Here is a 27,892-nt window from a genome sequence, read left to right on the forward strand (position 1 = left end):
CGAAGAGCCACATTGCTATTCATCCGCGATAGGCGAATATAATGCCATTCATCTAGCTAATTTTGTTAAAAGTGAATGATTAATATTATGTACAACGACAGACAAGAGCAAAAAATACAAAAATTTATCGATTTATTTATTTTCGATAAATTTATTTATTTATTTATTTATGCTAAAATAAACTTAGCATTTAAAGTTTGAAAAGTATTTTGAAATAACTCGTGAAATTATATTTGATTGAAAGAAAAGAGAAAATTAATTTTTAAAAATTAATAGTATAGTCAATCATTTTCAATAATATTTGTTCTTTCACAAACACGTACAATAATATATCTATAAATTTTTAATTTTGTTAAAAAATAAGATCTATTATCTTTTTATATTCTTCAAACTTAAACGCTTTTAACGCGACGTAATATTTTTTAATCAAAATTTTGCCTCATTTCAAAGAAAAACAAGAGGAGAATACAAAAATAACAATTGCAATTTTTTAAAGCAATTTATCTATTTTTTAGTGTTTTGAAAATTTTTTTTTTTTTTTTTTCGAGATTGATCGAATCGTTGATTTGTACGATCGACTATATCGGATTATATCGGATTATATCGGATTATATCGGATTATATCGATTATATCGGAATTAATATTTTGATGTTATGGGTACTATAAATAACCTTGGGCGACTTTCTAAAAGCATATTTTTTTCGCGACAAAGCGCTTCGATGCTGTCAGTGTAGTCCACAGAGCGAGAATCAACGATGTCTTTCTAATATAGTTATGACAAATGTTCGTCCAATTCTCGCGAAAAAGATGCAGCAGCATGCAAAAGAGAAAAGTTTGAAGAATTTTAATTGGAATTACTTAATTAACACCATGGCTTCGCGACAAGACGTTTACACGTGTTGTACAAATGCAAACGCACCGGCGGTTGTTGACATAAAACCGCGGTTACAAAACTGACGGAACGACATTGCAGGCGCAGAATATTTTCTTTAGTATATTTCGTGCTAAATTTTTTTTATCTAGATTCTCACATTATATTTCAATTTTTTAATTTTTACTGCATCTCATTCTATTTCTATTTTGTCACTTTGTTGCAATATTTGAAGAGAATTTTTACGTCAATATTTATATTATTTCACATTGCTGACATAAAACACGATACTTTTCGATATTCGGAGACGAGAACGAGAGAACCTCGTGACTTTTTCTCGATCGATCTCATTTCGCGTTTGAATTTCCATCGGTTGACCCGGGTACAGCGGACACGCGCGATATGAAGCGGGGCGGCATTATTGGAGAACTTTCGTCGGCCTTGAAACTTGTCCGCCGGAACTCGACGCTCGTCCCGGCGGATTACGGAAGGGACGGTAAGTTTCCAGTCTTCTCCCGAACAATTGACACGTCGTGGTAATACGTGTTCCCGCCGGTACACCGAGTAGTAGTGTAGCAAGCAAGTCAGCCAGCCAACTCTCACGTGTGGGGCAAGAAAGGGGAGGAGGAGCGCCCGCTCCGAAGAGACGACACATCCCGAGCACGAGCTTCGAAACTGTCGTGCCAAGTCCTGACTTTGTCGCTCGTCGCACTATCTAGGATCCGCCGTAGTCTGTCTACATTGCTCTCGGCAGCTTCGAGCCCGTTGCACCCAACAGCATCGGACTAGTTCGCCTAACCGAGAATGAAGTGAACTTGTGTGACAACGCGCTCGCACATCTTCCGCGGCGCATCGGTGCCCCATTTTCCGACCGGTCGCATACGAAAAACAAATTGGTTCCTAACTTCGTGATCAGATTATATCGGGCATCACAGAAATCTCGTCATTTTCTTCGAAAGAAATTCCACAGATATCGAAAACTGTGTATCGAGAAATTTGGCGCATGTCAATTGAAATTTAAAAAAGGATCATGCGATTGAAAAAATTAAAGTTCTCTCACGAGTTAAGCTTTAAAACTAGGAACAGATTGAAAAATTCTAATCTCTACTTGACACTTTAAATGAAATTTTCTTTAATAAAAAGAAATATTAATTCTTTAATTAAAAAATATTAATAAAAAATAGATTATTGAAAAAAATATTTTCAAAATTAATATATATTTATATTCTAATATCTGCCAATAATAATTTAGTCAGAAGTCTTCCAAAGAGGGTTTATAAGAGTATACTTTTCCGTTTCGCGCGCGCGGCATCTAAGCTGCCGAAAGAAACTTGACATATTTCCGATGTTGCTTTCCGAAGGATCTCACGTCGCTTGCCGATAACAAGGATAACAAGCGACATGTTTTCCTCCTACTTACTAGATCATGGTGCATTTGTACGTTTCTATCCGCCCACAATTCAATGACTGGCTTAATTGCGCACGGTATCTATACGTACGATTGTATTATACAAGACAATGACTATAAGACGTACGATTTCCGATTGTTATGAGGTAATCGTGTGCCGATTATGGTTTCGAATAAAGCGTGGCGTTAACTTCCGGTGGGCGCAATTCTTAAACGCGGCCAATAATCTAATGTCATGAAATATAGCGTTGGTGGAGGCGATGAATCATATATCCGATGTATTAATCATCAGATCGGATTGTTCTGAACAAGTTGCCTTCGTCTTTTAATCGCGTTGCCCGAGAAATCGTGCAATTCATTGCCTTTTAATCGTGCTTTACATTGTTACAATATGAGCGGCTAATCCTCTGTCTAATCCTCTCCAACATTAAAATCCCAAGTACGCATTTACACATACGAATAGTTTGAAGCTATTCATATGCATATCGCGTTATTGAAACATACCGCAGTTTCAGCTATCCCTAACAGAATTCTAATGGCGGTCAGGAGGATGTGTCCTCTATATGCGGCCAAATGCTACCGTCCAAAGTGAACCCACACGAATGAGCGATACTTTTACTTTCGACCGAACTATGTCTGGCTTCGGGAAAACTCTTAAGCTTACGTAACTGCGTGGCTCAGCTGACCTTAGCCCTTCGGCGTGAACAATTCATCAATGTGATGGATAGCGCCTAGAAAGGTCCAGCCTTTACCAGAATAAATGTGGCCTTAGACTATATTCGCGGACTACGGCTGAATACTATTATTTATCTCGAAAAATTCGCCGGCCTAACTTGATACTATTGAATGACCGAATCGGTCCACCGAAGAATTATACACAATTCGAATTCGGTCAATAGGTACGAATAGTTACGAATCTTGTATGTATTATGTATTTTCTTCTATTTTTTAAATTGTTGAAAGCACAATATTATATGACATAAAATTTCAAAAGAAAAGAATTTTAGATAAAATTAAACATCTGTTTTAATAAAAATATATTTCAAGTATGTTGACACAATTCTTGCGATTGCATTTGTATGTAAAGTGTTAATTTCGCCCTTGGCGATAAACGATAGTCAACGTGTTAACTATGCATTTCACGATTCGTGACTACCGAACGGTTGGACTGACCTTCGTCCGAATGCACTTCTGACAAACGCCACTCGACCGTTCCATGCGATCTGTCGATAAGAATAAACCATCGTGAACGTAACACGACGTGCACTCGCCAAATATCGATCTTCGTATTTATATTAGGCCTAAGCCGACGGCCACAGTCGATTCTATGTAGCAAGTTTCACAAACGTATACTCTAAATTTAGAATGATAGTGTAAGAGTATTATTGTATATGTGATGCATGGCAAAAAAAAACGATAATTATATCAACAAAAAATTTAATTGAAAATATTAATTAACATTTGAAACAAAAATACTAAAGATTTAAGATATCAAAACGTATAAATATATATTCATATATAAAATATATATATGTATGCAAGTATGTGTATGATATGCAATAAAATATAGAAATTATAAATTGACTGAATATTGGCTGAGAAAACATACTTCCTTGGAATTCCAATGCTGCAGCTTTGAAATGTCCAAGCTTGAACCAGTTCCAGACACACATCCCATACATTTATTCATGAAATACTCGGCTAATATAAGTTTGTCATTTGTGTGACAAATTTTCCTATCATTAAAGCAGTTTTAAACGCATTCCACACAAATTAACCAAAATATGTAAAACATATTTTAATAAAATAATAATATATGATAGCATAATCGATTTTATTATAAAAATATGTGGTTCGCGATATATTATAGTTTCGCTTTAAAACTCGATATTTTATCTTTATCAATTTATTACATAGGTATAATGCTTGAACTAATAATTCTCTCATTCATTAAAAAAATGTATTATTAATCTTAGCCCGAATATTCGGCAAGTTTAAACTTTTCCATCAACGGAATCTTTCAAGCGATTCACATTTCCCAGAGAGCGTGAAACACCATGAAGACGATTTGCATAGTCGTTTCGGCGCGTGCTACGCGAAGTTAAGCGATGACCGTGAATCAGCGACGCACAATAATTTCGTTTAGTATACCGTCATATCGCCGACGAAAAAAAACGGGAGACGAAAAAAGGGGAAGAAAGATAAGAGGGAGAATTGCAGCGGCTCGTCCGCGTGCGTAAGGATGGCGGCGGCGACGTGTTTGTGAGGCGTATGATTTTAATAATTAATCGAATTAAGGCTCGGGCCCGGTTCGACGCTGGTCGCAGACCGCCGCGCTTGAAAACTTGATAATTTAATTTCGCCCGGCAAAGGAAGTTAATCCCACCCCGTGACGACGGGGGTGACGAAAGGGAGTTCGCTACGAGCGAGCGAAAGGGAACGGAAGAGTTGAGGGTGCATCCGCCACTTCCGGCGCGACCGACTAGTCCGAGAGGTAAATTCTGTTTGTTTTGCACGGCCGCCGTAGTTGACAGGAGTTATGTTTAACTCGCCTTACACGAGTATCAGGCCTGATGAACAGCACCGGAGAGAGAGAGGAAGCGATGGATAGAGAAACATTGAGAGGTTGTAACGTGAAATAAACAGGAGGAAAAAATCATGTTATATTTGCGAGTAGCACATCTGTTTTTGTCTGAAGAATTTTTAAAACTTGGAGTTAATAATTAATTGTTTGCTCGATTATATCATGTTAGTTCGATCGATTAATATAACCACTGGCGGATCCTTGGGGGGGGGGGGGGTAAAATTAAAAGAAACAGTTTTGCTGAATTTGTTTAAAAAATATAAATAAAGAAAAACAAACATTAAAGAGCTATCGACGTCAGGATCCGCTAGTGTATATGTATATATAAGTATAAGATACACTGTAAATTATACTCATTACGCATTCAAGAAGTTAAGTGTAGATTAAGTCAGACATACGACGAAATGATGAGATTTCATTGCACGAAAATAATTAGGTGAAATTCTTTATAATATATATTATATCTATATAATATATATTATATAGATACAAAGAATTTTGCCTAATTATTTTCGTACAACAAAATTATCTCATCATTTCGTCGTATGTCTGACTTAATCTAAACTTAACTCCTTGAATGCGTAATGAGTATAATTTCCAGTGTATCTTATACTTTTATATATATATATATAAAATATATAAAATATATATATAGTATATATATATATATATATATATATATATATATATATATATATAAAAGTATAAGATACACTGGAAATTATACTCATTACGCATTCAAGGAGTTAAGTATAGATTAAGTCAGACATACGACGAAATGATGAGATAATTTCGTTGCATGAAAATAATTAGGAGAAATTCTTTATATATATATATATATATATATATATATATACACACTGGCGGATCCTGGGGAAGGGGGGGGGGTTAAAAACCCCCCTTTTAAATTAAAAGAAACAGTTTTGCTGAATTTGTTTTAAAAAAATAAAAATAAAGAAAAACAAACATTAAAGAGCTATCGACATCGTTGATTCTGGAATAAAAGCTAATCATGAAACCAAAAATATTAGATAAAATAATTTTGCAAACCCTCCCCCCCCCCTCCCATTATCGACGTCAAGATCCGCTAGTGAATATAACATAAGATACTTGTAAAAATAATAGACCTATAATAAAATGCGTTCCATCGCGACATACATATGTGAGTGTATTTGGCTCGGTTATCGATTGGCGAGATTGATATTCAACGTAGTCGAATGCCAGCACGTCTACGAGAAAGATGGAAAGCAAAACGTGAAAGGAGTAGAGAAAACGTGCGGAAAAGAAAACCGGAAAGAACATCCGGCTGTCCTGCGTCTACGTATTATTCTTGTCGACGATGATGGAGATGATACTTGCAAAGCGGAGACAGAAACGCAGCCGTGAATCGGGATTAGGCATTAGGATCATTACAGTCCGATTCCAGTCCCCATCGTTTCTGCGATCCTTGGATTAAGTTTGCGACGTACCAAGTGAAGGAAGGCTTAAGCCGGAGATTTGAAGAGACTTTCGTGAATCAATGAACTCAAAGGCGAACATAATGCATAATAAATCCAGCGTAATAACCGTAATAAATCCATCTTTTAATAGATTTAAGAGGATAAGTGCATGTGCGAAATGTGCACGTTTATTCTCTTAATTACAGCGAAAATCAACTTAGAAATCCTATTAGTATAGAAAGATAATTTTTAAAAATGTTTCGCAAGAGAAGATAAGATGCAGCAAAAATCTTAAAGTCGAAACTTTTGTCATTCAGTTTGATGGCGCGTTCTTTACAATATCCTAGAATTTTCCTTCCATTCTAATACATAAAGTTAACTTTGCAATCTTTCCACACTTTACGAAATATATTTAGATACCCCAAAAATGTCGCATATAATTATTCGATCTTAATTTTACGTAAATAATTACGTAATAATTAATCTTAATATAACTTAATTCGTTTAAACCCCCGAATCTTATCTTACCAATAATAAGACATCAGTGAGAAAATGTTTTAATACCTTCGCCCGCTTCTTAGACAGAGATTAAATTATCAGTCGGAAGATGGCAAGATCCTTACACGCGGTTAATCATCGTGCCCTGTTCGAGTCTGATCGATAGTTTTAATCGCGGATCCGTCGTCGACTTAACAACGACGGATAATCCCAACGCGGCGATGTCACGTCAAAATCATTACACCGATGGTCCCGGCACGTTTTCCTCGTGGAGACGACAGGAAAGGGCCCGGGGCCTCGGGCATCGATGATCATCGATAATGCAATGAGGAAGGAAGCAGACAGCTGTCACTCGCACGCGTCCCTCGTGCAACATCGAGCCGGCGGTCTCAACCCTCATTGAGGCGCACGGAAAGTAATTAACCCCCGTGTTCATCGGCCGTACCCGCACGTTCCTCCTGCACGTCCCGCCCCGCTCGTTCGCCTCCCTCGCCGATCGCAGAAATATCTTCGCTCTCCGCAGGAGATCTAATCGACGAGCATCCGCATTCGTCGAAACAACGACGACGACGACTTTGCGCTTTGCGCGCCGACGTTATCGAGCGGATCGTTCGATCACGCAATATGCTTTGGCTTTGACTTGTAATGAGCATATTACCAGGTTGAATATCGTCGCTTTGACTAGCGATTCCTCTTTCAAAACGACGTAACACCGTAGCATACAGGGGAACCGGATTCGTGTAATCGCCCCGTTAGACGATGGGATTAGTCGTTTCACAGGATTACCGTGCGCAACCGAATGCGCCGTTACAGTTCCATGAATAATCGAAAACGACGTAACGAGACAGGTAGACTTCTGTAAATGCAGATAAGATTATCGTGTTTGGGACCGGTTTTAGAAATTGGAACGTTTCGAGAGAGAGAGAAAATTTATCACGCAAAATCAGATTTCGTTCGTTTACATGCGCTCTACCTGCAACAAAAGTTTTCATTGAACAGCTAGACACGATTCGTTAACTGACAAAATATCATAAACTTTATTAATTATTTTGCAAGTTTCATTTTCGTTTATCGCTATCTTTAGATACATTTATCTTTAATATTCAAAGCTAGACGTAATCAGAGATTGAAAATAGCCCGAAAAATATAGATCTTCAAGCGTAACAAGGTCCCAAACATCCGAGGAAACAGATAACGATAGCTCATGTTTAAAAAAAAAGGGATAAAAGGAAAAAATCTAGATCTATCTCTCGACAAAGATGCGCGAAGAAAGGAGAGCAGAAGAGCAAAAGAGAGGAACACGGGGCAAAATAATAGTAATCAAACCCCGACGAGAGACCGGTGTCGTCCAAAATTTTGTTCCGCGCAACGCTCGTTAAGGGAAACAAGAGAAATGCAAAAAAAAAGAGAGAGAGAGAAAAAAATACTCGACCGAGCAAACATGACCGACAAAATGGAGCACGTGGATCCGATAACCACCCGATACCGGACTTGCAAATCCGAAATGGACGTGCAGACGCGGCCGCGTTGCGCGTCCTCCTGGATTAAACCTCGTTTCCGATTGTTCCCGGCGTTTTCTGGTCTAGCAAAACGGTGCACAAAAGTCACGTTTCCCCGATCCGCGTCGGACCGCATTTTCATTTGCATTTATACAGCACGACAGGATGGCCGGCGGAATTGAATCCACCGCGGAGCCGTGGACTGTTTTTCGCAGCAGCAGCAGACGAGTCCAGAAGTATGTATCAAGCGCCAAATAGTAAAACGCGCGCATATTGTTGTGAGCAACGCGCGCGCGCCCGAGTTTGCCGATGGAAATTAGGGACTTGGCACTACCGTTTACGAGCTACGCGAGAAACCCTCGTGGAACGCGCTTAAATGTCTGAGGATTGGATCTAAAGTGTCCCTGGACCGCAATATGCACGTTGATTACGACATAACGAATGAGAATGTTTCTGTACCGCATAAACATTGCAGCCAAATAAAATGCAACAAGTAGTAAAAAAATAACGACAAAATAATTAAATATGAAAAGTCATAATACTAATTAATTTCACTAAAATATTAATTGTGTATGGTATATATGTGAAGAAAATGCGATGCGTGATTTAAAGTTCCCTTTTTCAAGTTTTACCGTTATTTCTTTTATACTGCAAAAGGGAATCAACGATGTTTTGGATAACGTTATACTCGGCTCTTGTTATTCTTCCGCGGATCTCTACGGCAAACCTTGTAACACCCCGAGGAAAAGTGAATGTCGCATTTCGTTAAGCCCATTCTTTTGTTTCTCGCTTCGCGCCCCGCCTGTCGTACTGTCTCATCGCGCGAGCGGCTTTCCCTCTAGTTTCCCCGATCCAATTGGAGCACTCTCGAAATTCTACCCTTTCAAGCTCCAACTTTGATCGTCTTTCCCTTCTCGTTTGCAGTATTCTTGCCCTTTGCGCTAAGCGTGTACCTACTTACGCTTTTCTTCTCTCCCTTATCTTACATCTCCGCCGTCTCTTGTCCAATTTTTTCGTCAAACCAAACTTCTAAACGAGTTTTCAAATCTAACCGAACTCTATCGATGTTCCAAATCCCAGATTTTCGGCATGTATTTTTATTACACGTTAAATGTGCCCGTCCAATCCTCATCTCGCGCGTTTCCTTCGAACGTTATTCTCCATGTTACACATACAAAATCAAATATAGCTATAAAACTAAACTATATATTATATAATTTCTTTATTCGTTGAATTCGGAACTTTCAAGAAATCGGAATAAAACGAAAGAGAGAATAGGACGACGAGCGGACCATTGTTACTAATGTTAATGTCAGCATTTAATGCGTAAGCGCCTGAAGAATTTCGAGAGAGAATCGTTTTAATACTTTGCGATTATCCCCTTCCTCCCCCTCAAGATCGCATTAGACAGAGAAAAGAGGAGACGAGACATTACATTAAATCGTCGCTCCTTTCAATCTTCTTGGAAATAAAAGTTTATGACAAGTTCTCTTCCGAAGGCTACCTAAAAGTTTTCATCCTCCGCTTTTTTCGCCAGCGCGAGCCTCTTTCGAGGAAGCTTCCCTGCGGGACGTCGGAAGGGCCCAACCACCGCTTTTTTCGCTCCGACTCCGAAGAATACTCTTTCGTCTCTGTTCATTTCGAGAGTGCGTTCCTCAATCCTGCGTCTCTATTCCCGTGACTCGTTCATCGAACTCGAACGCGCCGTTCGTTCGGGCTAACACCCCGTTCCCGTTCAAAACCCCCCGAGGGAAGCGACCCCTCGGATCACGGAAGGGCGGCGGCGAATGTACGAAGGGCTCGGCTACGTATATAGCTAACTGTGTGTAAAGGAGTAATGAAGTCGGCGAATCAAGAGAGAAATTGAATCCGTTCGATTTTACGCCTCGATTGCCCGTACTCGGCCCCCCGGGGAAAGAGGGGGCGAAATAGACGTTCCCGTGTGTTCTCTCGCCGAGAGAAATAAAGTTCTCCGGGCGCGTCGAGAAATAAAATCTCGCCCTAAATACTCCACGTTCCTTTTACATCCTAATAACAATCATAAAGGGATCGTACAGTCGTTCGCGAGAATAGTAACAAGATACCGAACGTTTCATCGCAAGATGTTCCAATATCTAGGATTCGCATTAAAATCTATACAATTTTAATTCTAAAGAAGAATTCAATTATCTCAAGCATATTCTTTCTTCTCGTATAATGGAGTACTAAAAATTTCATTTAATTAATATTAAAGATATTTATGCTTTTTTATCTCTTCACATCTTTCTAGAATTCAGTTATACAATTTAATTTGTTGTATTAACAAAATTAGTATTTTTGCTGTAAAAAAAATCAAATTTCTCTCTTTCTCCGCCTCTCTGTCTCGCTATATTTCTCAGACCAGAGCGAGGAAGAAATTCGTTGATTACTCACGGGACACGAATACAGCCTCTGCCCGAACTGCTTCTTCCTCCCTTTCTTGCAGACGAGTATAATTTCCGTCCCTATTTGCCGCCGCAGCGGCACGAGCTAGCACTCTTGTAGACACAGTACTCGAGACCGCGGATCTCTTCTCGCCTCGCGAAAAACAAACACGGGAGAATTCGCGGATTGTTCTTACTTCAAATGCGAATAAACAACAGGCCGGCGTGCGACCGGCAAAACCGACACGACCCGATAGCGCGGCGGCAGGATTGTCGAATCTTGGCACGATTCCTGCTTGTAGTTTGGCGCCGGCTTTAGGTTGCCCTTACCTCGTCTAAGTGTACCGTAAAGAAAGGCGTACGCGACACAAAAGCGGAATACTCTATTCTCTGTAAAAAGACGCGACAACGTCGTGCAGTTACGCCGTGGAAAGAATATCGAGCTTTAGACGCTGAGGAAAGAATGGGCAATACTTCTATTTGCAACTTTGCTCGCAAGCGATAGCAATGAAAATTTATTTCTATATTGTAATCTAAATAAGAGATAGAGAAAAAGAGAGAAAGAGACGAAAACAAATATAATTAAATTACACTATAATGGTATAAGAATAAAATTACACAAAACCTTTTATACATCACTTTAGATTTTTAATTACATTTTAACATCTTTCAGATACATTCCACATACACACGCAAGAATAAATAAATATAAAATTCCAGTATAACAAATATAAAATAACAGTATTGCAAATAGAGAAGTTCTTAAAAATTCTAACCTTTTTTATTTAAAAGTTTATAACTTAATTTTTAGTCTTATATATACGCTGTCACAATATTTTTCTATTAAGTCGATTATTTCCAATTTATTCTCAACTTCTCCTTATTTCGCTAAAGTGTGCAATATATTGAAAGCTGCTCTTAACATCGATTATGTGTCGTTTTGAAAAACAACGTTGGCGAATATGCGAAACAGGATAATATAGCAGCTAAGCTAGCGGCGCGGCGAGGATTATTAGTTCGAATAGTCCGAGCATGGTTTAAGTGCTTCCTGAAGAAGTGAGTGTAAAGTTTCGCCGTGGTAACGAGTGGATGATCGATCCTTCCTCGTGGGACGTCGACCTAAAGCTCTCGCCAGATATTTTGCGACGTTCGTGTAAACTCGATCGCGAACGTAATACGTCATGTTTGTCTTCACCGTCCGAGATATTACTGCGTCCCCGCGGATTTTCCACTCCACAAATCATTTTCGAAAGGTTGATCATAATATAACATTTAAAAAAATTTTTTTTTTTTGCAAAATAATTTTCTTAAGATAATATAATTGTTTCTCTCGATTCGTAAGAATCTTGGAATTAAAACCAAAATTGATTGTCTATTTATAATAGGTAAGATAGATAGATTAAGTTTTATGACACACACACACACACACACACATACACATATATAGGTATATGTAGTCGGCGAAGTATTGTTTGATTCTAACCGTCACAAATAATTTCAAAAGACCATAGACTTCTCTATTTTAAGAAAATGAGTTCATTTCGCGTGCATACTATCTACTGTAATAAAACATGCATGCCTTGCAGAAAGATTACGCGATATGACGTATTGATCGCATTAAGACACATCTGGGACTTTTGATATTACATGAAACATTTTTAAAATAAAACAACTGCCGATAAATTCTGTTTACTTAAAATATCAGTCGTGTTAAAAAAATTTACGAACAAAATATCGGAGCTAACTTTCGAAATATGAAAGGAATTAAATGAAACAAGTGTTGCCAGGTACGGGAGAAAGCATGCCTCATAGAGTAGTATCAAATCACCTGGGCAACAGTCCATTGCCGCAATCGTGTCGATAAATCGATAAGAGGAAAAAGAGCGGGATGGTGGTTTTATCGATACCCACGGTTTCCAATTTCCATTCGCCGCGAGACGCCCCCCTTAATCCACGTTCTTCCATCAGCCAAACCATCGACCATGACCTCGAACCCATTTCAATCCCCGACGCGGGCAAGCAAATAAATTATTTCGATCTCTCCTCTTTCATCCTGACCTCGGTGGCGCACCTATCTGAGAAAAAGAAAGAAAGACGTATCTTCCACCGATTGCTAATCAAAGAGAAACTCCCGCGATAAGTAAATACATCAGGCAGTTTTAGCCAAGCAATCCGATCGATGTATCACTCAAAGGAAAAATGTCAGATGTTATTTATCAATACGCAAGATGCTTTTTATAAAATATGATGACGATAAGTTTCCTTTTTTTCTCTTGACATTTTTCCGTTTATAAAATTTCGATATATTAAATTTATATAATATATAATATATAGGCTTTATATTTATAAGTTTAAAATAAAATCGTTTTAAAGAGCAAATTTTATATTGAAGAGTTAATTTATATTCCACACATTCATGAACGTAACGCTCTGATATAACGTTCTTTCGTATTAACGGAGCAAGGCAGTCAGGCAGGAAAATCTTGGCCAAACATCTCTACGTGCGCCGGAGAAATAATTTCAAAGTATACACACCTCTAATCTCGTACGTAAGAGGCTTACGCTAAGCCGAAGGACGTAAACCCCACTAAGAGCGACACATTTAATTAGCTGGGCGACGTTACTTGAAAAATTGCAAGATCGACGGATCGTCAGAGAACAGAATACATCCCTCATCGGAGGGATCGCCAACAAAACACACTCTGCAAAGCAGGGGACTTGTCAAGACACCAAGAGCACATCGCTCTTTGGAAAGGCTTTCGCCCTGCAGGTGGCTTTAATGAGGCGGACGAGGACGACCTCGTATGTAGCAATCGAGATCTAAACTTCCCGAGCGGAGAGAGTGCAGCGCGGAGTATCTGTCGGGCAGAGCCGAGGGTAGAGTACGCGACTCCTGTTTATAGTAGGGATAGATGTCCCTGATATGCGCCGGCATCACGTCGCAATGATGTTGTGCGGCAGCTATCGTCCACCTCCATCAAAGCGACGACACCTCGTTCATGCCGCCGGTAGGCAGGGATAAATTTAGCGGACAAATAACAATACATCCGACGAATAAATGATTAAGAAAATGAAAAAACGTCGTTCTTTTCGGATAGAGCGCGATAAGAAAAGTTATCGAGCAGTGATAAGACGCCGAATTTCTAAATTAATATTTCATAAAAAATATATATACTAATATCTCTCTATGACAAATATTTTTATAGACGAAATTATTTTGTTTTGCAAAAAGGCGCTATCTCCTTTTCTTAATTTTCTTAATGGAATAACTACTTAATTTTAAAAAATTCCGTGTCGCAATTATAAACTTTTATAAAAACGTAAAAGTCTTTCATATGAGCTCAAAATTAATTTATAATTTATTTCTAATCTATCTAAATCATAAAGAGACCAATTAATTCTTTTCTCATATTTTATATTTTTAACAAACAAAGTTGACTCAAGACTCAGACAGGTATGATGGATTTAACGATATACCGGAAAGCCTCCCATGAAGCATATTCCGCTAAGCCTGGCTCGTAAGATATGTTTCAAGTATACAGGGTGTCCCAGATCTGTCATCATCTCTTTGATCTATGTTCTCTTTAAAGAATTCTAATAAGCAATTATATTTCCTGTTAAGAAATATATTACGTGCCAAAAGTATTCTCGCGAAAACTATAAAAATTTATTCAAGATAGTGAATTAAATATATTATTATTCAATTAATTTAAAACTAATTTAAAATTTAATTACAAATTAGTATCAACGTTAGAAATTTATAAATCTTGAATAAATTAACTGTTAAGAGAAGATCAAGAGACCTATCAAAGGTATCCGTTTACAAAAAGAGTAGCCAGCAAAAGTTTTTGAATACCCCGTATATGAGGATCTCTGCTTGGTTTTAATGAGGCAGACGATGACATCGCATGTACCAGCTAAGCCCCAAGTGCCCTGGAGAAGATGATGTTTGCATCTCTCTATAGGCCATATATCTTCAAGTCGGAGTAGCGTACAGAAACGTGACTACATATACAATATGTAACAGATATATTAGATACGCATAATATGTTGTAGAATCGTATGCTTGACACGAGTGACTATCATCTAATCAAAGTAGCTTCCATCGATATGATAAGCAATCCATAATCCATCTCCCAATAGTATATATGCTGAATAATTTTAAGTACTAATTAACCATTAATGTATTCGACAACTGTTCAGAAAACCAAATTATATTTGTAAAATATTGATATACATACAATGAGAGAACCTATTAATATATTCATAAAAGATTATAGTACATCAAAAGATTATTTAATATATAAAATAAATAATGATACTATTTTATCACACTTTCTCGTCTATATCTTTTTATTATTATTCGCACTCATTTAAGAAGCTTATAGTTAATATCATATATCTCCACAAACTCTCAACTACCTATGTATAATTGAAACGAATAAATATTAATCTGCGTATAGCTGCTCGAAAAAAATCGCTTCAAGATAAATTCATCGTATGAAAACTGTTTATTTGCTCGCATTTCGTTTTCATCGCGAAAAAGCTGAAAGCCGATCTTACGGCTGAAATGTCACGACAAAGAGATTTCCCCGAAAGATCTCGACGTCTTCGACTGCCATAGTTCGAAGCCGTGAGAGAAAAGCCGGAGCTCGCAGATGTTAGTCGTATTTCTGATATGCACGAGACGTGCAGCCGGCTTAATGAGGCGGTCACGGGTCGCCGGGGGAAGAGCCTTAGGTGTGCCGAGGTCTAAGTGCTACGGGGGGTTGTGACCGAGAAGGTGAGATACGGAGATAAACAGCGCTGCTTGTTTCGACGAGGACGAAACACCGACCGGGGAGGTCGAAGACAGGGTCGCGCTTAAGGGAATCCGAGCTCCAACATCGTTCCCATTTCAGTTTGCGCAAAGCTCACAAATGAGCTGCTATTAATATTACGCGAAGATTCATAACTCCGCGTAGACGTACGAATATTCTACGCGGGCATTAATTTTTTTTCTTTATAATTTTTTTTATAAAACGTAATATACAACGTCGAAATGAGATTCTTTTTTAATTACGGACGATTAAAAATAAAAAGCTTTTTACAAGCAAAAAGGACGTGCGACACGCAATATTAGATGACAAAAATTAAAATATTTTAATTGAAAACATAGTTATTAAAATGTTTAATATTGAAGATAATCGAGTTACATAAATAAAAAAGGAATCGTCATAAAATCGCCGCTAAAATGAAAATCGATTTCACATTGGTAATATAATTCGCCTCGCTTCGATGCTAATTCTGTTGCGACAAACGCCGAGCGATCTATGCAAAAAAGTATCTAAATCGCGGTGGAAACCGAACATTTGCAATTCCGATGTAACACTACAAACTAAATGAAACTAGATTCAATCAATATTGTATCGACTCTGTAGCTTCGTTTTAATACATGCATTCCGATGCAAAAATATTTCCCCATGAGGTGGAGGAAAAGCGCACGTGTATATACCTGATAGAAAATAAATAGCCGAGTCTCTATCTCTCTCTTTCTTTAATGGAACGCATCTCCCGATCGATGAGGAGTACAAGGTGCATCGACACCGCATCGATATAACCCAGTAATCAGTCAGTGGGCTGTTACCGGTCTTTGCTACTCGTCGATTGATCGATAGGGCAGACTAGGAGGCGGAAGCGAGTACAACAATCGCTCGAAAATAACAGTTTGCTTGCGGATTACATTGATAGATACGTATACACACAGATACACGTGTACGGAGGAAAGTAGACATAACTCGGGCTAAGTCGACGAGGAACTTTATGCGCCTCGACGATACACCGCGTGCATATTTCAAGAAGCGCCGCTCGTATAGATGCCACCGATTATTTTTATCGGCCCGTTTCTCTATCCCCGATGATATCAACAGTAACAGCCGACTAGAGAACACGTCGACTTCGGCCCCTCGAAGGTGACACTTTCGGTGAATAAAAACACGCGCCGTAGCCGACTGACATTCTCACGGTGTGTCTCGAACTGAAGATTGACGTGATTTGAAAATTATTATGACTCATCGAATTGACCAACCTTTCATTTATTTCTAAGTATATTTATGGAAATGAAGGTAAAAGAGATAATGTGAATAATGTCTGTTAGACTTCGTTCCGTAAAAGACAACAAGTGGTCAATTACACGTCTCTTTTTTTTTCAACGTTTTTCAGTACTTTGTAATACAAATGAGATTAATGTCTCCTTTATAATCCATTTTATAACTTGTTGTTAGGGCCCCTTATTTTTAATATAAAATTTGCACAAAGCCCATTTTTGCATTTTTCAACACGCATATACATACACACTTTATTTTGTAAAATGTACACATAGTATAATTAAATTAAAATTAAATTAAAATTAAAAACAATATAATTATATAAAGGCTCTCCTGGATATAATCAAAACGAAGTAAAAAATGACAAAAAATAATACTAAATTAAAAGGAATTTTATAGTTATAAAAATACAATTTTAAATCAATTTAGAACTTTAAGTCCGATTTTAATTGCAGCGTGAAGCGACCGACTTTGCTCACGGCATTACAATTTTGGGACGTTACTCACGCGGAATTAAACTTCTCCCTTTTCGCCGGTCTGTTTTCGTCGATCTCTCCGATCTCGAGATAACATGTACGATCCTTAGGTACTTTAATCGAAGTACCGGTAAAGGCTATCAGTCGAAGCAAGAGCATCGAAGGTCGACAAGCGACGAGGAAGCGGGTCTTAGAGCCCTACAGCCTTTCAGCACCTGGGGACTTTCCCGCGGGAGGACATTTCCGGTGCATCAGCACACGGTTGTAGTTTGTCGTCATCATCCGCGCGAGAATTGTCGTCGAAATGAAGCGCGGAAAATCGAGGTGCGACGAGGTACGCGATCGCGTGAGCGGAATGCATTCGGGAACAGATAAGAATCGTCGCAGGTGTCTTTTTGTTCGCAGGATAAGTCGGAGCTGGAGAGAATAGGGAGCGCGAACGCGGATAAGACGGCACATGCTCGCGAAAGGTGAGAGAAAAGGGATGAGGGATGACGTGAGAAAGGATAGAGAGAAAACGAGGGAAAGAGTTAGAGGCAAGAGAAATATTTGTTATATATTCTGAGACAGATCTCGATAGAATATAAACATATAACCGTAATGTAAAGAAAAACTTGTCAAAATTCAGTCCATCGTGCGCAGAAATTATGCATATTCAAATATTAAAGCATATATTGTTAGTGTAGAATACTGAAGGAGAGAAAAAGATATATATTGAAAAAATATATACCTAAATTTAAATGCACTGTATTTATATATTTAAGAAAAAGAGAGCGAAAAGAACAATAGGAAAAAATCGGTTTATTCTACAAAGTTTCACGAGCTGAATCTTCTGATAGATTTCCCTTTTATCAACTTTTGTCTCTTAGTCTTGGAAGCGGACGCAGCTTTCGAGTTACTATCGTTCTGACGGCGCGGCTCTACATACAAGACATCTCCATTTAGATACCGTCTCTCTCTCTCGCCAACCCTCCTCGTCGCGGGGGTTCGTTCCCTCTTTCCCCCCGCTTACCGTCCTCCGTGGAGCGTGCAGTCGGCAAACGTTTTTCTCCTTTTTATATTCCATTCTACCCCTCCTCGTCGCTTCGTCATCCGACCCTCCCTCCTTTTCCTTTTTCTCCTTTTCAGAGAGACGTCACGACGAATGTCACATCTGCCGTTTCATATCGCTGAAGATATTCAGCTTGTGGTAGTAGATGTATCCGCGCGAGAATACACCGCGCTTTTCAACGGATGCGCGAACATTATTTGGATAGATAAAAAGCGTATCACGTTGTCTTAAAACGTTTGCGGAAGAAAATTTCAAGAATTGTAACTTTTAGACACAGTGAACGGAGAGAGTATAATGCCCCTGGCACTTAATTCCTAGCGAAAAGTTTTTAATCGCGCATAATAAAAACCTATTTTTGTGACGTCTCAAAATGACAGCCAATTTTTGCTACCACGATTCCTCCTAGTCTTCTATAACGAGAATTTTCCACTGAGAAAGGAAACGACAATTTGCACGCTCAATAATACACGCTGTATACGATTAGTATATATAGCCATTACAAGAAATATTAGCACGCTTTAAATATATAAAACAACGCTACGCCAATGTGTAACACAAAAATTCACGAGAGGTAAAAGTATAACAACTACGAACAGAGTGATGACTCTGTGTAGTTTCAATTCTTCTCTTTTTCAATGCAGATGAGAGACGGAAGCGTCGTGAATTATCCAAGGATTCTTCGATAATGACCGAGTTATCTGTGCGCATAATTTTCGGAATAATATCGGTCCGCGATACCTTGACTAAAACATGACACCGGCTCGACGTAATTCCGGAAGTTTGCTCGCCGAATGCAATACGGCATGTCGAATATTCGACTCTCTGAAACTGTGATATATATTAAAGAAGAGCGAAGAACAACGGGCCTTGAATGTACGCGATACTACTAAGTTCGAGCTCTTCCACATGAAACATGTAATATATCGAAGCTAAAAATCGGGATAACCGCACGCAAGTGTAGAGTACGAATTAGAGAATGACGATATCGTGTCATTCGTTGATATATTAACGGTAATATTTAACAACAAATAAAGAGGATAATGTAATGAAGACGATAATGATGCGAATTGTATAATAAACTGTTATTTCATATTATATTACGATGATTATACGAAGAGCTTCATTAACGACAGCGTCCCTCAATTTTATTAATGACATGAATACGGAATCCTAATTAAGTCATTTAATAAAAGCATTGTATATGCATCATTCGTATTTCATATGATTTGCGTCATTCTATAATGAACGGTGTATATGAATGGAGAATGCATGTATATACAATACTTGTACGTAAATAAGGAGAATGCCGGAAATGAGGAGAAAAGTCTGCCGATTGTTTTCCGCCGAAAAAAATCCACGTTCCGCGGTGAAAAATTCTCACGCGACAGAACCGACGATGTGACTATAACTCGCAAAAGAGTACCCGGTATCCTCGGGTATAGCGTTATCGATTTTCGCGAGATGGGTCACGGCACGCGATGGAATCGTCTAACAGAGACAGCGAGCGGAAGAAAAATGTCGATGTACGATGATCAAATGTGGTTCGCGAGATCTAAGCTAGAGCAAAAAGAAAAAAACGAAGAAGGAAAGAAAATAAGAGAGTCGTGGATAGTCGCGATCGATCTTAAATACAGGACTATACTATATATAATTAGACGCGAGAATGCAACAAATATATAGAACACGACGATGGTAGCACAGTTGAAATACTATATTCGACGGTGTAAGTCGGTTACTCGTTCTGTACATATACATTTCGTGTTGCGTTAAAGTATCTTTATGCGAAAAGTTGGACAGCGTAAAGAAATATGTAATGCGACTTTAAAGAGACACGAATGAAAATTGCCTAACAAATTATGCATCAATTTATGCATGTTGATTAATGTTATATTGAATGACAATTGGCTACTCTTATATTTTCAGCAAAATTCTATATGCAACAACATAAATAAACAATAAATTTTGTAATTGTTTAATTAATAAATATTCAATGTTGAATAATTATCGCTGTAATTGATATAACAAAATTATTGTTTAATAATATATACAGGAATTTATATAACCGGATATTATTAAGCAATGTCGGCGGGTTCTACCGTTATTAGGATTAGCTACTGCTTTGATTTCAGCAATATAGAACAAGACGTGGCAATATAGAGGCGAGATGAACGACAAGGCAACATCCTACTAACACATGCGGCTAAGTTGGGTTGATCAACATTCAGGCATCAAGCGCCTCACACAAGCCTGGATTTAACAATATCACCTATTCCCTACGATAATGCATAAAATTACGTTTTGAATTCGATTAATTTCTTCAAATATTTATACACGTAATTTTTTTATTTATTTAAATTTATTTATTAAATTAGTTTAGATATAATAAAAATAAAACTTCATTAAATAAAGTATATATCTGTGAGATTTAATACAGCTCCAAAATCTCAATAAACTTTAGGCCTATATAAGACTTGTCTGGCAGTCTAGTAGTAATCACTCGCTATAGTCAGACATTGCACAATTCAATACAGGACTGGATATGAGTCTCTCGTCTCTTCGACGAAAATTGCATAAAATTATGTTTTGCATTCGATTAATTTCTTCAAATATATATACACATAATTTTTTTATTTATTTAAATTTATTTATTAAATTAGTTTAGATATAATAAAATAAAACTTCATTAAATAAAGTATATATCTGTGAGATTTAATACAGCTCCAAAATCTCAATAAACATTAGGCCTGTATAAGACTTTTCTGGCAGTCTAGTAGTAATCACTCGCTATAGTCAGACATTGCACAATTCAACACAGGACTGGATATGAGTCTCTCGTCTCTTCCACGAAAATTGCATAAAATTACGTTTTGCATTCGATTAATTTCTTCAAATATATATACACATAATTTTTTTATTTATTTAAATTTATTTATTAAATTAGTTTAGATATAATAAAATAAAACTTCATTAAATAAAGTATATATCTGTGAGATTTAATACAGCTCCAAAATCTCAATAAACTTTAGGCCTGTATAAGACTTTTCTGGCAGTCTAGTAGTAATCACTCGCTATAGTCAGACATTGCACAATTCAATACAGGACTGGATATGAGTCTCTCGTCTCTTCGACAAAAATTGCATAAAATTACGTTTTGAATTCGATTCATTTCTTCAAATATATATACACGTAATTTTTTTATTTATTTAAATTTATTTATTAAATTAGTTTAGATATAATAAAAATAAAACTTCATTAAATAAAGTATATATCTGTGAGATTTAATACAGCTCCAAAATCTCAATAAACTTTAGGCCTGTATAAGACTTGTCTGGCAGTCTAGTAGTAATCACTCGCTATAGTCAGACATTGCACAATTCAATACAGGACTGGATATGAGTCTCTCGTCTCTTCGACGAAAATTGTATAAAATTACGTTTTGCATTCGATTAATTTCTTCAAATATATATACACATAATTTTTTTATTTATTTAAATTTATTTATTAAATTAGTTTAGATATAATAAAATAAAACTTCATTAAATAAAGTATATATCTTGTGAGATTTAATACAGCTCCAAAATCTCAATAAACTTTAGGCCTGTATAAGACTTTTCTGGCAGTCTAGTAGTAATCACTCGCTATAGTCAGACATTGCACAATTCAATACAGGACTGGATATGAGTCTCTCGTCTCTTCGACGAAAATTGCATAAAATTACGTTTTGCATTCGATTAATTTCTTCAAATATATATACACATAATTTTTTTATTTATTTAAATTTATTTATTAAATTAGTTTAGATATAATAAAATAAAACTTCATTAAATAAAGTATATATCTGTGAGATTTAATACAGCTCCAAAATCTCAATAAACTTTAGGCCTGTATAAGACTTTTCTGGCAGTCTAGTAGTAATCACTCGCTATAGTCAGACATTGCACAATTCAATACAGGACTGGATATGAGTCTCTCGTCTCTTCCACGAAAATTGCATAAAATTACGTTTTGCATTCGATTAATTTCTTCAAATATATATACACAATTTTTTTATTTATTTAAATTTATTTATTAAATTAGTTTAGATATAATAAAATAAAACTTCATTAAATAAAGTATATATCTGTGAGATTTAATACAGCTCCAAAATCTCAATAAACTTTAGGCCTGTATAAGACTTTTCTGGCAGTCTAGTAGTAATCACTCGCTATAGTCAGACATTGCACAATTCAATACAGGACTGGATATGAGTCTCTCGTCTCTTCGACGAAAATTGCATAAAATTACGTTTTGAATTCGATTAATTTCTTCAAATATATATACACATAATTTTTTTATTTATTTAAATTTATTTATTAAATTAGTTTAGATATAATAAAAATAAAACTTCATTAAATAAAGTATATATCTGTGAGATTTAATACAGCTCCAAAATCTCAATAAACTTTAGGCCTGTATAAGACTTGTCTGGCAGTCTAGTAGTAATCACTCGCTATAGTCAGACATTGCACAATTCAATACAAGACTGGATATGAGTCTCTCGTCTCTTCGACGAAAATTTTCGTATAGATATTATTTTATCGATCGAATGTAGCAAGTCATAAAGAACTTTGATTTAGCTCGTTCAGCTAATGTGCGCCTGAAAGAAACTTCGCTTACCTAAGGGCTCGCGTGCAAGTTATCGGGGAAGTCTAGGGAGACTAGGCCAAATAATAAATTTGACATTATATAAATAAAAAACTGCTTTGCATCGCTGCGAACGAGTCGTGGCATCGAGAATACAATGTCTATTTTTAAAAATAAAAAAGCTGATTAATTATAATAGATGCACTATTATTTATATCATCTGCATGACATTCTAAATAAATTGACTTGTTCTTCTAAATATGTATTTATACGATAATTTTATGGACGATATAGCCAAGTTAAAAAAGAATAAATTTGTAAGTTTTCTTTTCAATTTTAATTTAATTTTTCAATTCCTGTGAAAATTGTTTTCAAATTGACAAAGGATATTTCCCAACTTTGTCTAAATTCTATCCAATCTGTCCTTTCAAAATTATTTGGCCTTCAATTTCCTCCAGGAACTGCGCATTCTAAATCGAGCTTCAAGCACTTTTGCCGCAGACTATTCGTTCCGTGGACGTTCAAAAGCTCCAAACAGCGAGGCAAAAGCTAGATCGAAATAAATGGCAGAGCATACAATAAAACCAAGTAAAATCGTCGGTGCATACCGGTGCCTTTTACACTGAAAGATACGCGGGTTCGTTCGTAAATTTTTACTTCTCACGATTTCCGATTAAAATTGATTTTTTCCAACGAAGAGAGCGATAAAAAAGTGGTATATCGCGCACACATATTTTTAGAATATTATACTGTTAAAATATAATAGCCTGTATTTTTTCTTCAATAATTTTATCATAAATAAAATTATTTATTTATACTATAAATATGTATATAATTACATATATAATTACAAATATTTAAATGATATGTCCATTAGATATTTACTGAATATACTTTTACATATTTAGATAACGAATGCATACTGTCTCTCTATCGCATAGTTTATATAACTTGAACAACACAAACGCGCGCTACGTGCGTGCCATTCTTCGATTTTATGTTGAAAAAAATAATATTAAAAAAAAACAATAAAGAGTTTATTTAAACTCGATTAACATGGCAAAATAAAAACAATTTTTCTAAACTGCATTGTTTATAAGATATTTGACACACACATATGTACATACATAATTTGAATATTTTGTTTTCAGATCAATGTGCTGTACTCGGTGTATGCTGTATCGGTGAGTGAGAAATTGTTTAGAATAAAATAATAATAATAAAATAATAATATTAATATAATAATAATATTTTTAGAATAAAATGTATCAAATAGAAAACGGATCTTTGACAAAAACATAATTATTTCAAACTTTATGTGAGATATTTCGCGTTTCATCAAAGCGGAATTAAAGTAGCTGGAGCCAAAATAAAATATTTTAAATTATATTAATTCTCTTACCGCACAGGAAACAATATCTATCGTTATTGACTCCTCATTCGTTCATTCAACTAACATCACTTTCCCACCACAAGCGTTTTATCTTAACGCATTAACATACAACGGGCATTATTCCATTAGTTTGCATTGCTCAATGACAAAATCAGCTATCTTTAAAGAATGTTTATCGTGTTTCATATGAAGACGAAATATTTTAAAATTTAAATTACTTTTATTCTTCAATTGGATCGCCAGCTGTCACACTGTCATTCTGTGTAAATTGCTGTATAATATCTTATTTAGTATAGTTATATAAGCAATATACTTTGTACAGAATATATACTCTATATAATGTACTTTTCGTACAACTGCCAAGAGTTTCACTATTGTGAATAAAATATTTGATTCTGTCCGTTTCCCAAGCGATCTGCAATACTATTAGACTAAATAACTTCTGAAACTTTAGAACTTTACCACGTTCAAGTCTTGTCTTCTGTGTTCCTCACCAATATTATCTCTTAGGTTTTTTTAAAGATTAAAAAAGAGTCATTTATTCGAAGATGCCCCTTACTTTAAAAATCAATAAAAAATATATTCCTGGTGGCTCTACATCATCTTTCTGTTTCGCTGTCTTTTTATTTTCTTATTATTCTTTCTCTGTTGATTTTCGTACGATTGCGTAATAACTTCCCTCGTTCGAAAAAGAACTAAAGAATTATGATAAATATTATGTGTGTACAATCCACAACTAGCTGTTATAATAAGACATAAAGCTGAGTTGTTTATTTAAAATTATCTTATGAAGTAGAATTCATTTTAGAATGACATTCTAGGAGAGTATCGTAAAACGAGAGAAACTTTTTTTGTATCTATGTTGATAAAGTAACGATGAACAAAATGTGTTCTTAGTACACTCGATTTCAGCAATATTCGAAGATATTAAAACGGTTTTGAAATAGTTTTGCTTTTATTACGCACTACTGCAGAGATAATCGATAAACTTTAGTGCGAACTCGTGTTAAACAAGTATAATCCGTTAAAAAATTCAAATAAAAAAAATTTATACTATTAAAAATTTTTTAATTTTATTACTATACATTTTTATATTTTTGTTTCTTCAATTATATCATATATATCGCAAATTATAGTCATTTTTGTTATGTATAAAAAAACATTAAAATTTTATTAAAACGATTCAATTTCTAAAATCAATTATCGGTGTTTCGTACATAGTGCTTGCTTCAAGGCGACACAGTTTAATCAGAAAGAAAAATATTCGATAACGCATATGACTGATTGTGTCGTAACGAGAAAAAAATAAACAGCTGTGCAATAAAGTTCGTTGAACGTGTTTCCGAGAGGAATGTGGAAAATCACGTTTGAGGGTTTCAGGCACGAACTGTGAAATATTTCTATAGAATAACACACGAATACCGGCATAAACTGTCAGCGCTATGCAAATGACAGAAATCGATTAGAAAGTGATCTCTAATTAAACAGTTGTCAAACAGAATTCACAATGATAAGTTATATAAATATTAATTTATTACTATTTCCATTAGCTTAAATATAATATAATTTGCCCTTTTTACATTATAGATTGTATGACTAATAGCGACAATGACATCCATTCAAACACATGCCAAATTTTAACGATAAATTAATTGCTCAAATATCTCTATAACCAATTTTGATAGAAATAATTATTTTTTTATTGAGAAATAATTATATAATTTCAATATTTTGATTTAAATTAATTATAGATTACCGTGAAAATATCACAAGATTTATCTAGCCTTTTATATAATACGGATATTATAAAAAAAATTACTCTTTTTCTAAAAATAAAATGTGTGTTTTAATTCATCGAAAAATTCATAACTGAAATAATATTCGATTGTGTGATAGAAAATATGTTAGCTTCAAATAGCTTTAAAAATTACAATTTTGGAAAAAAAATAATTTTTGATGAAATTTTCATTCGAGAAAGTGATCGAAAGATCCTATATAAACGAAAAAATAATGATCGCTTTGGGAAGCTCTGCATAATTTTCCGGAGTTAAATCTAAAGCGGGTCGAAAAGGATTGAAACGTGGCGTTTTGATTTCTCATTACACCGAACCCCGTGGCCGTCGATGTGTTAGTCGAAGGACGATTCACGGGAACTCAATTTCGCTCTGATGGACAGACACGCATCCCGCAAAGTTGAAGACTTAATAAAGGCTTCTCCTCGGCGATAGTCGCTTCGAGGTGCAGGGGAAATACGCGAATAGCGATCAAGCAAATATGTGATATGCGCATCGTCGTGTTTAATGAGCTTTCCGCTAAACATTATTGATTCAAAAAGTTGTATGCAAAAAGCGTAAAACTCTAATGAAGATTTCAACAAGGAAAAACAACCGTTTGCAAGTCTGGAGTGATAATATAAATTCGTTAGCATATCAGTTGTTATAACATCAACTGTTTAAATTATTAAAAAGTTAAAAGACAAAAAAAAGGGAGGGACAGTTAATACTATTTTGTTATCGAATGTAATTGAATACATTTTTGCACAATTATCATCTCGTCAACTGTATCACGAATAGATAGCTGAATTGTATCTATATTTTTTTAATATTAAAAAGTTTCATATGATAACAAAAATATATATATATATATATATATTACATACATAAAAAACATTTGAAAAATATATTGACGTTTGCAACAGAATTGTTAGTTCATTGTTAATATTGATAATATTTTTTGCGATAAAAATTTATATTTATATTTGTTTAAAAAACTCCGTATATGCGGTTTTAATATAAAATAAATGTGACGATGATATAGAAAACGGAGATTAAAAATAGAAAAGGAATCCACAGTCAAAAACTGCGAAAAGTTCGCGTATCGGTCCAAACGTTCCGCAATCTGTCCAAACGCTCCTCAGGGACCAACCTTCATGAATTTTGATGCGGAAAAGATTTCCGGAAATTCGTCGGGCAAACCAAATCTCGGTTAAAATCGAGCGCGAATTTGCATGAACGAACGATTTACGCAAGTGACATATATATATGCAGACAAGGCTCAATGTAAGGAACGTTGAATCCCCGCGCTCGCAATGCGAAATTTTCGTGGCTTGCGCGATCATTGTGAAACGTGTGTACATGCAACAATAATTTGTATAATTATACCACTTTCTCTCTCGCCCCCTTCTTCACAGCTATAGTTTAAAAGTCAATTCGCGAGGCAGCGACAGACGTGATGGACAGGCGCATGTTCCACGAGACTGAAGACTTAATAAAAGCTTTCCTATAATGACGGTCAAAAGACTGAAAGCGAGGTTGAGAGCGTTATAAAAGAGAAAAGAATGAGTGAATAGTGTCTACATATTAATCCTTCGTTGTTGTAAAGTAGTTTCGATCAATTAAATATATTTTCGATGCTACAAAAATAATAAATATCAAAATACATCACAAAAATATTAAATAATTTCTATTTTTATTTTAATGTTTCTTACGTATATTTAACATAATATACCATCTTATGAAAATTCGATAAACGCGGCTTTACATATAAATTTTATAATTATTT

The 27,892-nt window shown here is 35.8% G+C and overlaps 3 protein-coding genes across 7 annotated transcripts in view; 1 reads left to right on the top strand and 2 right to left on the bottom strand.

Annotated features, from left to right (window-relative positions):
* The window catches only part of LOC145935685 (agrin), a 495,549-nt gene that overhangs the window by 396,383 nt on the left and 71,274 nt on the right, over positions 1 to 27,892 (bottom strand). The window lies entirely within an intron of this gene.
* Positions 1 to 27,892, top strand: part of LOC145935697 (uncharacterized) — a 231,744-nt gene that overhangs the window by 193,137 nt on the left and 10,715 nt on the right. The window contains exon 10 of the mRNA XM_083037233.1: positions 24,090 to 24,122. Within this exon, the coding sequence (XP_082893359.1) occupies positions 24,090 to 24,122 (33 nt within the window). The remainder of the gene's footprint in view (positions 1 to 24,089; positions 24,123 to 27,892) is intronic.
* LOC145935695 (uncharacterized) overlaps positions 12,190 to 27,892 on the bottom strand; it is a 111,258-nt gene continuing 95,555 nt past the window's right edge. The window contains exon 2 of the mRNA XM_083037232.1: positions 12,190 to 12,777. Coding sequence (XP_082893358.1) covers positions 12,731 to 12,777 — 47 coding nt within the window. The 3' untranslated portion in view covers positions 12,190 to 12,730. The remainder of the gene's footprint in view (positions 12,778 to 27,892) is intronic.

The sequence above is a fragment of the Prenolepis imparis genome, unplaced genomic scaffold, assembly GCF_030444845.1.
Source record: "Prenolepis imparis isolate NDT839.2.m4 unplaced genomic scaffold, iyPreImpa1.0 SCAF_4, whole genome shotgun sequence".
NCBI lineage: Eukaryota > Metazoa > Arthropoda > Insecta > Hymenoptera > Formicidae > Prenolepis > Prenolepis imparis.